This window comes from Malus sylvestris, chromosome 8 (genome assembly GCF_916048215.2).
Source record: "Malus sylvestris chromosome 8, drMalSylv7.2, whole genome shotgun sequence".
Lineage (NCBI taxonomy): Eukaryota > Viridiplantae > Streptophyta > Magnoliopsida > Rosales > Rosaceae > Malus > Malus sylvestris.
The window spans coordinates 358202-373315 of NC_062267.1; the positions used below are offsets into that span (position 1 = coordinate 358202).

Sequence of the window (15114 nt, forward strand, 5' to 3'; positions counted from 1 at the left end):
TTTGAATTCCAACAACACGGAAATTGACTGATTTGGCTTTTGATTCCAGGTTGAGTATACCTGAGACGGAAAATTACAATACGTACACATATGCGTGGGGGTATAAATGAAGATATGAAAATAAAAACGCAGTAAGGATGGAATACACCTAATCACACGGGGCAACAATGAAATAATCTGAAAAATAAAAAAAGAGACGTTAGCCATATCCCGCCAGGTTTCCCCTGTTTGAGCAATTAAGGAAGGAACATAATTGAACAGTTCACCAGACGCGCAGAGCAGTAAATACCAAATTACCAAGTAAAGCCATTCATACCTATTTAAAATCTGCACACACAAAACCCAGATCAGAAAGAAAAATCAGAGAAATCAGAGAATGTTGGTGGTGCCTTGCAAGTTATCTGGTAATTAAGTTAAGGAGATTGCTCGTGTGTGTCCACATTCAATTGAGAAATACTGAGAATTGTGATGGGTTGCGCCGCCTCAAAGTTGGAGGATCTTCCGGCTGTGGCATTGTGCCGAGACCGGTGCATGTACCTGGAGGAAGCTCTCAGCCAAGCCCAAGTTCTGGCTGATGCCCACGTCGCTTACTTGGCCTCCCTCAGGACCCTTGGCCCCGCTCTCCACCGTTTCTTCCATGACATTCCTGCAGGAAATGAACCGCCTCCGCCACCAGAATCAGACTCGCACCTCCAATTCCCTTCCGACTCCGAATCCGAATCCAAGGAGGACCACACTGTTAAAAAGTTGGGTGAAACGCCGACACCAGTTTCGGAGCATGATCAATATTTCAGGGAAGGGGAGGGGGAGACCTACAAAAATTCAGGCAGCCGACTGACTTCCGAACCCCGTCCTCCGCCACCGCCTCCGCCCAGCTCCGCTTGGGATTTCCTTAATCTGTTTGATGCCTACGAGAGGGAGATTTACCTAGCACCATTTTATTCTTGCACTAATTTGGATCTCGAAGAAACTGCTCATTCTCCTGCACTTGCTGCTGACAAAATCAAAGTCGGTAATTGTGGCGGCAATAACGATATCAATGTTAAACACAATACTAAAAATATTGGAGATGATCAGGAAGAGGAGAGTAGGTCAGGGAAGAGTAAGACGACTCATATGGCGACGTCGACGGCAACTCCTCCGTCTGTCTCTGTCTCGGCCCCAGTCCGAGAAGAAACAGAGGCGATGCGGGAGCTTAATCTTCTATTTGACAGGGCGTCTGAGTCCGGGAATCAAGTTTTATTGTCGCTGCAGTCTCATCATCACACAATTTCTCTTGATCAGGGTAACTTATCCATTCCAATTTTCTCAGTCAATTTTTAGTATTATTCCAAATTAATAGATAAAGAATGCATAATTAATTTGACGAATTGGCGTTGGAAAAGCAGAATATGGATTTGATGACCGTGAAGGCTTGGTGATGAGTTCACAAAACCTTTCTTACACTCTGAAGACGCTCTTCCTGTGGGAAAAGAAACTTTACCATGAAGTCAAGGTATATATATGCTTCTTTTCTTCATTAGCTTTTGCTGATTAATCAAATTTTTAAAGCATAATCTTGACTACTTAATTGTGGTATATATATGTAATTAGGCTGAGGAAAGATTGCGCATTACCCACGAGAAGAAGAGTAGAATGCTGAAACATTTAGAACATGGCAAGGGTAATACTACTAGTGCTGCTGAGGCTCCCAAACTCAACTCCCTTCGCAGTGCAGTCCGCGATCTTTTAACAAAAATGAAAATTGCAATTCAGATTGTTGACAGAATATCCATTACCATCAACAAGTTGAGGGACGAGGAGCTATGGCCGCAGATTATCAAATTCATCAACAGGTATATCCATTCTATCCCATCACCGTTGAAGAATATATTCAATTCTACGGAGTGTCAAGTGATTAGTGAACTTGTTTTTGTGCTTGTAGGTTACTCGACATGTGGAAAGCTATGGTAGAATGTCACAAGAGTCAGTACCGAGCAATGGTGGAAGCCAAGGGTTTAGATGGCGTTGCAATATCCAATGCAAAGTTGAGCGGCGCACATAATGCTGAAACTGCAATTCGACTCAAGTTAGAGCTTCAAAACTGGAATGTGTGCTTCTCCAATTGGATTGTCGCCCAAAAGGTGTATGTAAAAGCATTAAACGGATGGGTTCAGAGATGTCTTCTACACGAACCAAATGTAGCCGATCAAGAATTAACAGCAGACGAGGATATTGGAGCACCGCCCATTTTTGTGATATGTAATGAGTGGTCACAAGCTATGGATAGACTCTCAGATGAGGAAGTTGTTGAAGCCATCGGGGGATTCACAAGCAGTATACATACGCTTTTAATGGAAGGCAACAATAATAATGTAGAAATGGTGCAGCAAAGGATGGTAGCTGAAAACAAAGATGTAGCAAGGAAAGTAAAGTTTTTGGAGGCAGAGGAGGGGAAGGAACAGAATATACTGCATAAGCTGATGCGCGGTAGAGGAGGAAAAAAGAACGTTGCTTCGAGTAGTTTGCGAGCAGGAGAAGATGAGTCGCACGGAGAGAGAGTGCAGCAACAGAGTCGGAGTGACAGGAATATTAATCTAGTGTGGGATTTGAAGCAGACATTGATGGCGATGGAGAAATTCACCGCAAACTCATTGCAAGCATACAATGAGATTCATGCACACATTGAACTACAAGAAGTCAGCTGCAGGCAATCCGGATGATGAATTAACAAATAAAAGTGCCAAGTCTTTACTTCTTTTATTTTTTTTTTAAATAAAAAGATCTTAAGCCACTTAGCTTTCTTAATGATGAAACTTTGTTCGGCTCCGATCTCAAAAGCGGGAGGTGGTGGAATGGAATGCATATTTTAATACTATAGGCTACCCATGTGTATAATATTGTTTGTTCTAAAAAAAAAAATCTATCAAGAACTGGTTTTTGTATATAGTTTTTTTTCGTTTTATGCATACTCTTCATTTTCATTTTTTAATACAATCGATGTTATTTGCATTAAGGAGTAGGATAATGAGTTAAACGTCACAATAGACTAACCATAGTAATTTAGTTCAAAATCGCTTTTGGACAAAATCGAATCTAAGACATTTCTTATAAATGAAAAGGAATATCACTACATAATAGTAATAAGTGTTCACTTTTCATTTTCATTTTGTATCTTCATTTTTATCTAACAACAAAATATAATCTAAAAAGATGATCTTCTTCCTCTTCACTTATAAGTGAGGGGTTCTTGTGAGGTTTAGTCCACTCTCCCACCCTTTTAGTATAGATAATATTGTTTTTTTATACAAATAAAAATAATCTCCTAACATTTTCCATATATTTGATACCAAAATTATTGTTCGATGCTTTTAGCCTAAATCTACTGAAGTGTTAAATACCGTGTATACCAAAAAAAAAAAAGGAAAAAAGAAAATAATAATGTTACATTTATCACATTTTTTATGCTACATTGTAGATTGTATCATCTCTCTAATAGATATAGGATCAACCAACAAATACGGATTTTATCTCTACTAATTAATAAAACACTCATTGTCAACCAAAATCCTATAAAATTACCAGTTTAACCCTCTAATTAAAACAGAACATAATATGAGGCAAAAATGTAATTTCACACAACCAAATTTTACTTTTTTTTTTCAAAGCTACACCTACATATAATCCTAACATATCTCTAATTTAAAAATAAAATAAAAAAATTCTCACTTCCACATTCTCTAGCACCCTCTTCCTCTCTCCTTCTATTTCAAAAACAAAAATAAAAAAATTTCTCACACACTTTATGTGTGCTTATATGCTAGTATCTATTAAAGAGATATTACAAATGGGAAGTGTTATTGACACCTAAAAAATCTCATTTTATATTTCTCATAAGTGTATTTTTCTTTCCAAATATAGAAAGTTTAAAGTGTAAAATGAGATTTTTGGAGTGCTAATAACAATTTATTTACAAATATGGTATATAAAATCTGCTGAGAGTAGCATTAAAAAAAAAAAAAAAAAGAAAGAAAAAAGCAGAGATGTAAAGAGATAACTACCATAACATAATGCCCTTCATGATAAGGAAAGGACAATTCACTGTTAGAGGAAGACAGGGAGAGAGGTTTTTGGCAGTGCACAGAGAGCAGACGGAAGCAAGCAAATTAGCAATGCGAAGGACAAGAAAGCTGCAGCTCGCAGACACTCCTCCTCCTCATTAGAATTTACAATTACAAAATTCCATGCATCTTTCTCCGTATTTCCCAGAATTTTGACCCAATTTCGTCTCCCTCGGCAGTCCGCATATATTTTATTATTACTATATGCGCGTACATGTTTTTAAACCAAGAGCTGGCTGAGGCGCGGCACTGAGTCAACTCAGCCGAGTTATGGGGTGCTGCGAGTCGTCTTTTATACATGCACGCCAACACCAGCACCACCCCTTGAACACCTTCAGCTCCACCGCCACCGCCACCACCGCAACCACCAACCGCGTTCCTCAACCGTCCAACGGTGGAACCGATGCCGCCGGAGCTGGAGCAGTGCCGGGATTTTCGGAATTCTCGCTGGCCGACTTGAAAAGCGCCACAAATAACTTCAGCTCCGACTTCATCGTCTCCGAGAGCGGCGAGAAAGCCCCCAATGTCGTCTACAAGGGACGCCTCCAGAACCAAAATAACCGTCGTTGGATTGCCGTCAAGAAATTTTCCAAATTGGCCTGGCCTGACCCCAAGCAATTCGCCGTAATAAATCACTCTCTCTCTCTTCTTCTCTATTCATGATTTATTATTATTATTATTATTATAATCCCTCTATTAGGGAATTTTTGGGAATTGTGGTTAGGGTTTCCATTTCCAATTGAATTGAGAAATTTGAACCTTGGGGCAACAGGATGAAGCTTGGGGCGTTGGGAAGCTGAGGCACAAAAGGCTTGCCAATTTGATAGGGTATTGCTGCGACGGCGACGAGAGGCTGCTGGTGGCGGAGTACATGCCTAATGATACCCTTGCCAAACATCTATTCCACTGTATGTGCCTCTTATTTTTTGTTTCTTATACAATCCTTGGCTTTTCTTTTCTGCACGAGAAATGAGAACATGTTTGACACATTGCTTGAAATATGAGGAGGAACACCCTCTATTTCAAAGTTGCACTGCATTTCAACGAATACGAATTGGTTGCATCCACTGTCTACTGTCGTTATGTAATGTGAAAAGCCTTGCAATTGAAACTTCAAACTTTTCAATCTATATTTGTTGACAGTCCTGCAAAGATATAACTTTCTCTTCTTTTTCATAAGATATTGGTTTATGGGACATTCCTCGCTTTTAAGAATGCATTTGTAATCTCAAACCACTTTCACAAAGCTGATTCATTATCTACACGTGTGCTTTTTTCATTTCAAATTGGACTGCTATTTTGCTTTTCCCATTCTCATATTCTTGACAACTGACCTCTGAAATTTATTGCCTATAGCTTTTCAAAGTGGTTCAGGGTTCCGATATAAATTCATCTCACACTTTCTTGACAGGGGAGAATCAGACCATTGAGTGGGCTATGCGACTAAGAGTTGCTCTGAACATTGCCGAAGCATTGAATTACTGCAGTAGTGAAGGCCGCCCATTGTACCACGACTTAAATGCATATAGGGTTCTCTTTGATGAGGTGCTGTCTCAAATTTCCTTTCCAAAGTTTGTTTGTTTATTTAGTTTTTCAGCTTTTACAAGAAGTGAGATAATTTTAATCACGTATCATTGTGGCCCTTTTTTGATAAGTAGACATATTTCTCTCTGTGTTAAGACTTTTTATCTGATAACTACATGGATTTATATGAGATCAAAGTGGTAATTTTGTGGATGTTGTTGGCAGAATGGCGATCCTCGGCTTTCATGTTTTGGATTGATGAAAAACAGCAGGGATGGAAAAAGTTACAGCACTAATCTTGCGTACACACCTCCTGAATATCTAAGAAATGGTAATTGCTTATTTTCCTTAATCATAGTTATTATTTATAATACCACTTTTTATACACCTTAGGTAAACTGAACTATGGCCGAGTCAATGAGTAAGATTGTATGAGTCAGGAGTTGTATAATGCTGGACTCAATGAAGTCTTTGACAAGTGCTTTCCATACCAACTATACTATATTGATGCTGCAGGAAGGGTGACTCCAGAAAGTGTTATCTTCAGCTTTGGGACTGTCCTTTTGGATCTTCTAAGTGGAAAACACATCCCTCCTGGTCATGTAAGTATTTACCGCGCTAGGCACTTGTTCTCCAGTCGGTCAGTTTGGAATGGACCCATAATCTAATAGTTAAAATGCAGTGCTTCTGCTATTTGAGTTATGCAGAAGTCCAGATTCTGTATGATCACAGAGGAGTTGTTTGTTAAAGTGGCTCTTGCTCGTATGTGTTTAGTACTCGGCATTAGGGAACCCCTTGTCTTTAGCGAGGTGTGGTAGTAAAATATAGTTGCATATACTCAAAAAAAGTTTTGCACACATAAGTTGCCTTTTCTTGTAGTGATTGTTTATTATGTACTAAGATTAATTGATACTGAATTTCCGATAGTTTGGTTGCGATTGATCGCAAGACACTGATGTTGAAGAGCAGCTTGTAGCTTGGATCGTAGTTTTATACTTTTATTCTTCTATTCCTCTGATTTTGCCTGGACAATCTCTTAGTATAATTATGTAGGCAGGTTTTGATAACAGAATCTCCTTATAATTGATGTTTGTGTTAATGCAGGCTCTTGATATGATTCGGGGCAAAAACATTCTTCTCTTAATGGATTCACATCTGGAGGGAAAATTTTCAACTGAAGAAGCAACTGTGGTTTTTGATCTTGCCTCACGATGTTTGCAATATGAACCTAGGGAGCGACCAAATATCAAAGACCTTGTTGCAACAGTTGCTCCATTGCAAAATAAACCTGATGTAACTCTTCTTGCCTTTTCCCCACATGAATGCAATGATCTGTTATTAAGTTTTTCTATTAAATATTACCATCACAGCAATTTTAAGTACCTTTAAATTTTCCCAAACATGCTTAGGCAGCATTTTTTTTTATGGTGATGATGTGTTGTAGGTTCCTTCTTATGTGATGCTGGGAATTCCTAAGCACGAGGAAGCACCTCCGACTCCACAACATCCTCTTTCTGCCATGGGTGATGCCTGTTCAAGGATGGACCTTACGGCCATCCATCAGATTTTGTTAATGACACACTACAAAGATGATGAAGGAAGCAATGAGGTAGTTGAATTGTGCAAAAGTAGGTTTAGATGGTTCTCTGGTTGGCTTTCTGAAAGTTTTTGTCTTTGGCGTTAGTTGTCTTTCCAAGAATGGACTCAGCAAATGAAAGATATGTTGGAGGCAAGAAAACGTGGGGACTTGGCATTTCGTGACAAAGATTTTAGATCTGCAATAAACTGCTATTCCCAGGTATTTATTCTGCAATGTACTGAGAATGGGTAGTGCCTAAGGGAAAGTACCCCATTTCTTGTCAAGAACTTTTAACTTGATAAGTTTTTCATGCACAAGGGGTTAGGGCACTTCAGTTCTTCTCCCCTAGATAATGAGTGTCGAATTAGCATGACTTCATAGTACAGAGGACAATGCTGCTGGAAGTTTGTTGATAAATGAGATCTCGATCGTGATGTTGAGAAAAACATTATTCATATTAGAGTCTAAGCAGTTTTTGTAATTGGTACATTGTCTCGTTGAACTGTGCAGAACTTCATACATTATAGAGGATTTATAAGGGGATGATAATTCATGTCATGATGTTTAGATTTACGGCCATCTTAATTTTACTGCAGCGTTCCCCTTGTTATGGTTCATTAATTTCATTCAACTGATATTGTAGTTCATAGATGTTGGGACTATGGTTTCCCCTACGGTGTATGCAAGAAGAAGTCTATGTTATCTCCTCTGTGATCAGCCAGATGCTGCCCTCCGAGATGCAATGCAAGCGCAATGTGTCTACCCTGACTGGTCCACTGCATTTTACATGCAGGCGGTTGCTCTTGCCAAGCTAGACATGCACAAGGATGCAGCCGACATGCTGAATGAGGCTGCTGCCCTCGAAGAAAAAAGACATCGGGGAGGCAGATGATATGAGAGAGAAGAGGACCCTGAAATGCTCTGTAATTATTTTTGTTGTATTGAAGTTGCTCCAGCTGTTGTAACTTGTAACAAAAATGTAGGGTTATCATGTACAACTGGGTAAGAGAGTAAGTTTCAGCCCAAACGTGTGCAATATATAGGTAGAGGGAGATGCTTGTATCTTGTGTATCAACTACTACGCCATTCTTTTCCTCTAATTTTTCATTGAATAATTAATTGCTTCTTAATGTGTCCTTGTATATATGAAACTTATAATACAACAGTTTTGCGATGTCGCGGGGTGATATGTAATACATGAATTTGCTCCGAGTCGAGCGTCTGTCTAACTAAGCGACATATAGCTCAGCCTTTCCATCAATAAAGAGGCTCATGAACTCTTCACCGTCAACAGTCTCCTTCTCTATGAGGAGTTGGGCAAGCGTGTGGAGGATATCGATGTGAGTTGTGACGATATCCTTGGCCCTTGAATAAGCTGTCTCTACCAATTCCCTTACCTCTGCATCCACCACATCAGCAGTTGCCATGGAGTAGTCTTTTTGGGATGACATCTGCAAATTCAAACATATAGTTTCTATCACTTCTCTTGTATGATTGTATCCCATAGGCATTTGATTAAACAGTGAATAAACTACCGTATTCGATTATAGTCTCTACCTGTTGCCCTAAGAAGGGATTGCCACCAGAAGCACCAATCGCGACTTGTCCAATCTTTTTGCTGAACCCAAATCTCTCAACCATCTGCCTTGCCACCCTTGACACTTGCATGAAATCACTAGAAGCCCCTGTTGTCACATTCTCCTGACCAAAGATAACTTCTTCGGCAACTCTGCAACGGCAGGACAATGGGGTCAGAATAAAATTTCTCATATACATACACTAGACTTCCAATATCAGCTCAAATTCAATAGGGAAGAATCATTAGACTGTTTTAAAGCAGTTTAAACTGAAGAGTTTGTATGACCAACCTTCCACCGAGGGCAACAGCCATTTGATTCTCCAGGTAGCTTCTACTGTATAGTCCAGACTCGAGTCTCTCTTCACTGGGAGCAAAGAATGTTAGACCGCCGGCTTGGCCACGAGGAATGATGGATATCTTAGCAACAGGATCGTATTCCGGCATCAATGCACCAACAAGAGCATGCCCCGCCTCTGCAAAAGAATCACGTAACAGATGAATTAAAAATCCAAACCAAATAATAGCAAATCACAAGTTAATATTGGATATGGGGGAGAACCGGTCTTGTTCTATATAGTATATACCATGGTAGGCGACTAATTTCTTCTTATCCTCTGAGACAACAGCATTTTTCTTCTCGGGTCCTGCAATGATCCGCTCCAGAGCATCGGAGATCTCGTCTTTACTTATTTCTTTGAGATCACGTCTGGCTGCGAGAATGGCAGCCTCATTCATCAGGTTCTGCAGATCAGCCCCTGTGAAACCAGGTGTTCTCCTTGCAATTTTGTCAAAGTCCACATCCTTTGCAAGCGCCTTCCCTCTGGAATGCACCTGCCATTCGAAAATGCTTCAGTTGAGAGAATATGGAGTGTACAATTCTAGCAAAACACCTTCAACCACACTTAATTTCGAAACAACCGTGCAAACCAAAACGGTTTACAAGCATGCATAAAATTCAATGTACACAACATATAATTTGCTTAAGCAGATACGTAAATGGATTTCATGCTAATTAAGACTGATAAACTAGTACTGATTCTAGGCATCAGTTCTAACCTGCAGGATTTTAACTCTGCCAGCAACATCAGGCCTGTCGACGGTCACCTGTCGGTCAAACCTCCCGGGCCTCAACAATGCCGAATCGAGAACATCCGGCCTGTTGGTTGCCGCCAAAACTATCACACCGGAATTACCAGAAAACCCATCCATCTCCGTCAGCAGCTGATTAATAGTTTGCTCCCTCTCATCATTCCCGCCGCCCATCCCCGCGCCTCTCTGCCTCCCCACCGCATCTATCTCATCAATGAACACAATGCACGGCGCTTTCGACTTGGCCTTCTCGAACAAGTCCCGTACTCTCGACGCCCCCACTCCCACAAACAACTCCACGAACTCGGAAGCCGCGCACGAGAAAAACGGCGTCCCAGCCTCGCCGGCCACAGCGCGAGCCAGAAGGGTCTTCCCGGTACCAGGTGGGCCCACCAAAAGACATCCTTTTGGGATTTTGGCGCCGAGGGCGGTGTACTTGTCTGGGTTCTTCAAGAAATCCACCACCTCCTGCAGCTCCAATTTTGCTTGGTCAGCTCCAGCTACATCGGCGAAAGTCACCCCCGTTTCCGGAACTTCTTGGAATTTGGACTTGGACCTTCCGAAATCCATGGGCCCGCCCAGGCCGCCCGGCCCTCCTGGGCCTCCTCCAGCACGCCGGAAGAGGAGGAACAATCCGGCAAAGGCCAAGATTGGGAACAACAAATTGCCGATGATATTGAACAGCCCACCTCCCGAATCGCCTTCGGAGACGGAAATATCGACGCCGTTCATGGCCAAAATGTCGATGAGGTCAGGGTCGTTGGGGACAACGACAGAGGCGCGGCGGCCATCGACGGCAGTGAGCTGAAGGGCAGAACCGTCTTTCATGAACCTGACTCTCTCGACCTTGCCCTTCTTGACGGCGTTGAGGAACTCGCTGTAGCGCCATTGGCTGCCTTCGGGGAGGTCAGTGGCGACCTGCGATTGGGGCTTAGGGGCGTTGAGGAGGAGGTTTTGGGAGAAAGGAGAGGCGGCGTTGGATTTGGAAGGCTGGGGTTGGAGTACGGGTGGCGGCGTGGGAGTGGGGGTGTTGTCTATGGCTAGGGCTTGTGGGGTGAGTGAGGAGAAGAGCAGGGCGGCTAAAGTGGCTTGGGAAGCTGCGGATTTTAACGGCTCCGAATGGGGTTGAGAGTTGAAGATGTTTTTGGTGGCGAAAAGCTTTCGCTTGGAGAAGAAGGGCAGGGGAATTGGGAGGGATGAGTTGGATTTGGAGGTGGTTTTAGGTGTGGGCGGAGAGTGGAGAACTGTGGTGGCTCCGAAGAAGTTGGAAAAGAGCAAAGGGTTGGTGGTGGAAGCCATGGCTTGGGTGCAGGTGCCGGTCTGTTATCTGTTGGTGTTGGATAAAAAAACACAGCTATTTCTTTCGAAATTACGATTTTTTATTCTTGCTGTATTATTAGACTGGATAAGAGGGGAAATGAATGTTAAAGTGGATTCAGCTTTATAGGGAAAAAAGAGTCCAAAATACATTAATCGTGGCAAGCTGGGAGCTGTGAATGTTTATTTGATATTTTTATTGGAAGACCCTTTTTCACTTGGATTTTGATTCAACCAGCGTGTTGATTATGTTCTCTCTGCTTTCAAACGAAACAACACCATAAAATGATTGTTGCTTGGGTTGCGCCTACGTGTTCAATATGCCATCCATTCATTCATTATTTGTCGTTTTTATTAAGTTTCTCGTTGATTTTTTCACTCGTGTAGACTAGAGAGTGTTGAACCGATATGGATCCAGGAGCCCATCCCTTTTCTGAGATGGAGATGAGGCTTTTGAGTTTATTTGAATCGGACTGTGCTTATGGGCCTTTTGGGCGACCATACACCTGCAACCGCAACTCCTCCCAAGTGAAAATTGATCTCCAACTCAAGTCAAAAGTACAATCAATCAACCTGCAATGTCATGCACTCTCTACTCTCCTAACATACAATAAACTCTAACTTCTTTACCTACTCAATATTTGCTTTATGACACACGTATGCCCATATGATTTCTTTTGCACCTCCGGAGGAATTTCAGCTGCAGAAAAATTCAAGCAATTCAAGCGAAACCAAAAGGGAACAGAACGGTACCACAATACCAGCATCATAAATTTAGCATTCCGAAACGGAGTTTGATGTCATCAACACCATTCGCATCACAATATTTTTCTTCACAATCACTTTATTAAACGGAAATTAAGAAAGATGCACCATTTACGCTTTCACTAGTATCCTGCCGAATAAGCCCTTTATGTTATCAACTCTTGGCTCTTCCACAGGATCCCTGCAACAATACGGTAAGGGCACGGTTCAATTATTTCTGTTTGAGAACACCCAAAAATAAAGATAACAGGCACGGGTCCTCGAACTCATGGACTTCCTCAATTACTAGCCTCTTTCTTCAAATGAAAACCAAGGGGGAAGTAGGGTATCAACAAGCATAAATCAAACCAAACCAAAACTAACTTGTCGTGATGATCTCTATTTGGGCAACATCCTTGTTTTCAGAATTTACTTCATTCAAAGAACCTGAACTACTAAGCCTAGACCTTAAAATGAAAGGCATATAATCATCGATGAACAGCGTGTACGCATGGTAACAACTGATCAAACCCAGTTGGTAGCCAAGGGCTCTACTCTAAATAGGAGTTCATGAGTTCAAACCCCACTCCACAAATGTCACAATTGATCAAAGGAGAAAAAGTACACACGAAGCAAACAAAATACAGGGGATCATGCAAAGTATCTGATAAGTGGTGGTCAAGTCGTTGTACCAGTACCTAATGATGATCATCATGGCCCTCCCAGGGGTGCCTCCAACCCTAAAAGACATAATAAGAAAGTGAGTAACATGAGTGTATAAACTTGCAGAGAAAAGTCAAACAAGAGAAGTTCTTACCAAAACTACAGGACCATCCTTCTTGGCCCTGTACAGTACCCAAAACCTGATACATCAAAATTTAAACAAAACCGTAAGCTACCGCGGTTGCATGATTCAAATATCTAGCACTTTTACTAGTAAAAATTATTAAGTTGAATCCATTCAATCTGCATTATCTCTATGCAGGAACCAAGGTTAAGACCAATAGAAAACCTGTCCAAGGTTCAAAACTTTATCCCATGATTCCAACTCGTATTGAAAGCACCACAAAAACCTGTCCTCTATGCCAAAAACACCACAAAAACCTTAAATTGGTCTGGAAGCTTACCGGTAAGAAAAAGATACAAAATAATGTTTGATAGTATAGCCTTATATAAGCTACTCATCAACCAAATGTTGCCTAAGTCAATTTCAGCTGAGAAGAAATCCTTGATTTTTCATCTCCAAAACTATTCAACTGCCTGAATCCCCAACTTGAATCCCAACATTTAAGTGAATTCTACATTCCTCATGTCTAAGTTCCTAACCAATCGATCCCTACTCGTATTGAGCTGCCTGAATCCCCAAATTGAATTCCCCAAATTGAATCCCAACATTCAAGCGAATGAATTGCAATTTCTTCCTATTAGCATTTTCAGGTCTAAGTTCCTAACAATCGATGCCTAAACATGAATCCGAAATTCCGAAAACATTAGAAACTGTACCAAAAGACAAGATTAAACCAACACGGCAGCAGATCCAACATAACAGAAATTTGACCAATGCTAATGTACAGATTAAATGGGGAGAGCAGACGGAGTTTACCACATCACAGCACACATGCCTTTGCCAGTAAGGGTGTGCCACCGCTTTGGCTGATGCACCGTGATTCCCTTGTATGTTATGCCCTCTCCGTGTCCTCCTCCCATCTTCGCCGACAACTCTCGCTTTCTCCGTCTCTATTTGAGCTAGCTACCCCTACACTCTGAAATCTCTCTCAATTGAGGAGCGCTCCAGACCCGATAACAACTCCATTATTCCCGACCCACTTTTGCTTCCCATGAGTCCATGACGACGAACCTATTTCCCATCGTGGGCTTCGCTTGACTAGTTCTGCTGCAAGCCCCAGCTTCAAGATGAATTCATGGCTTTTGGAATCAGCATTAGCCCAATACAGGCCCATAGAAAACAAAGTTTTTTTCTTGACAAATGATAAACTCAATAAGTTAAGTAAACTGGTTGCAAATTCGTTATGTTCAAGATAAAATTAAAATAAAACATAATTTTTATCATATTTTTCGAAGATAGTGTGATGGTGTTCTTTTGATACAAGCGAAAATTTGAGATAAAATACATAATGACTTAAGTTTAGATATCAAACTAAACACAAAAATAAATCGTCTTGTAATGCAAATATATAGTATTTGCCTAGGTTTTTTTAAAAAAGGTGAAATTAAATAATATATTCTCTCCTCCTCACTCTCCTGCCTCCCTGTCAAAACGCAGAAACTCCAACAAAAATTCTCCCCGGTATACTAGTCTTCCTTTCACCATGAAATTGATAATCATCGTTCCAAGTTACACAAACGACGACGAAAATATTTCGAGCAAACTCAACATTTGATCTATAACTGAACAAAAAAGATATCCAAACTCCGAAGATGTAAGGGAAAAAATATTGAAAATTTAAATATTCGTCCATGCTCATCTTTTTCTCTCCCATAATTGTTAGTTTGCTAACATTTCTCTCTCAAAAAACTCAATTCCTGTTTCAAAATTCTCCATAAATTTAAGGAATTGTTATTAGCACTCCAAAAATCTCATTCCATACTCCAAACTTTCTATATTTAGAAGAAAAAATAACACTTATGATAAGTGTAGAATGAGATTTTTAGAGTGCCAATAACTCTTCACTAAATTGATGTAACAACCAAACCCACTTTCTACTTATTAAAATGACTTCTTTTGCTTTTAATTGGAGAGCTATGGGACCCACCTTATTTTTTTTATGTCTTGGTTTCCGGTTTCTCTCTCTCTCTCTCTTCTTCCCTCTCTTCCCGAAACTCATCTCAGAACCTCTCTCTCTCTCTTTTTCTGTTTCTTCTTCTCTCTCTAACTCTCTAAGCTCCGAGAACTCCCAACCTCTCTTCCCTTCAACAAAAAATCAAGCCCAAAATCTATATATTCGGAATCCTTGAGACCCAACGAACTCAATGGTACCCTGCATGCGCCATCAGAGCATCGTGGAGTTTTCTGCCATTGAAGCCGAGAGCTTCAAAGCTCTAAAACTCGAACCCAGGTGAGAAGTGTGTTCCTTCTTCAAATTTCTGGGTTATGCATGTTGGTTTTATGACAAAACTCAAGGGTTTTGATCTCAGTTTTCTCTATGCCAATAATCTAGCTC

General features: G+C 40.9%; 4 protein-coding genes across 5 annotated transcripts; 2 read left to right on the forward strand and 2 right to left on the reverse strand.

Moving 5' to 3' along the window:
- The first annotated feature begins 166 nt into the window (after positions 1 to 166).
- On the forward strand, positions 167 to 2924 carry LOC126633020 (protein ALTERED PHOSPHATE STARVATION RESPONSE 1-like). Its single transcript, XM_050303566.1, has 4 exons — positions 167 to 1285; positions 1389 to 1495; positions 1594 to 1835; positions 1925 to 2924. Exons 1-4 carry the CDS (start codon positions 469 to 471, stop codon positions 2700 to 2702), a joined length of 1944 nt encoding a protein of 647 aa, XP_050159523.1. The 5' UTR covers positions 167 to 468; the 3' UTR covers positions 2703 to 2924.
- A 1141-nt stretch (positions 2925 to 4065) lies between these two features.
- LOC126633024 (serine/threonine-protein kinase BSK1-like) lies at positions 4066 to 8333 on the forward strand. Its single transcript, XM_050303569.1, has 9 exons — positions 4066 to 4724; positions 4873 to 5008; positions 5512 to 5645; positions 5850 to 5955; positions 6141 to 6226; positions 6729 to 6917; positions 7069 to 7233; positions 7309 to 7422; positions 7847 to 8333. The coding sequence occupies exons 1-9, from the start codon at positions 4371 to 4373 to the stop codon at positions 8093 to 8095; spliced, it is 1533 nt and encodes a 510-aa protein (XP_050159526.1). The 5' UTR covers positions 4066 to 4370; the 3' UTR covers positions 8096 to 8333.
- Positions 8323 to 11379, reverse strand: LOC126633019 (ATP-dependent zinc metalloprotease FTSH, chloroplastic). Its single transcript, XM_050303565.1, has 5 exons — positions 9839 to 11379; positions 9367 to 9613; positions 9072 to 9255; positions 8761 to 8932; positions 8323 to 8654 (listed from the first exon to the last, which is right to left on the reverse strand). The coding sequence occupies exons 1-5, from the start codon at positions 11168 to 11170 to the stop codon at positions 8433 to 8435; spliced, it is 2157 nt and encodes a 718-aa protein (XP_050159522.1). The 5' UTR covers positions 11171 to 11379; the 3' UTR covers positions 8323 to 8432.
- A 547-nt stretch (positions 11380 to 11926) lies between these two features.
- Positions 11927 to 13741, reverse strand: LOC126633028 (NADH dehydrogenase [ubiquinone] 1 beta subcomplex subunit 2). 2 transcript variants are annotated; one of them, XM_050303575.1, is made up of 4 exons: positions 13536 to 13741; positions 12750 to 12795; positions 12625 to 12672; positions 11927 to 12134 (listed from the first exon to the last, which is right to left on the reverse strand). In XM_050303575.1, the coding sequence occupies exons 1-3, from the start codon at positions 13637 to 13639 to the stop codon at positions 12631 to 12633; spliced, it is 192 nt and encodes a 63-aa protein (XP_050159532.1). In that variant the 5' UTR covers positions 13640 to 13741; the 3' UTR covers positions 11927 to 12134; positions 12625 to 12630. The 2 variants fall into 2 exon arrangements, with proteins under 2 accessions (XP_050159532.1, XP_050159531.1); XM_050303574.1 differs by having other exon boundaries at positions 12631 to 12672; positions 13536 to 13738.
- Between the last annotated feature and the right edge of the window lie 1373 nt (positions 13742 to 15114).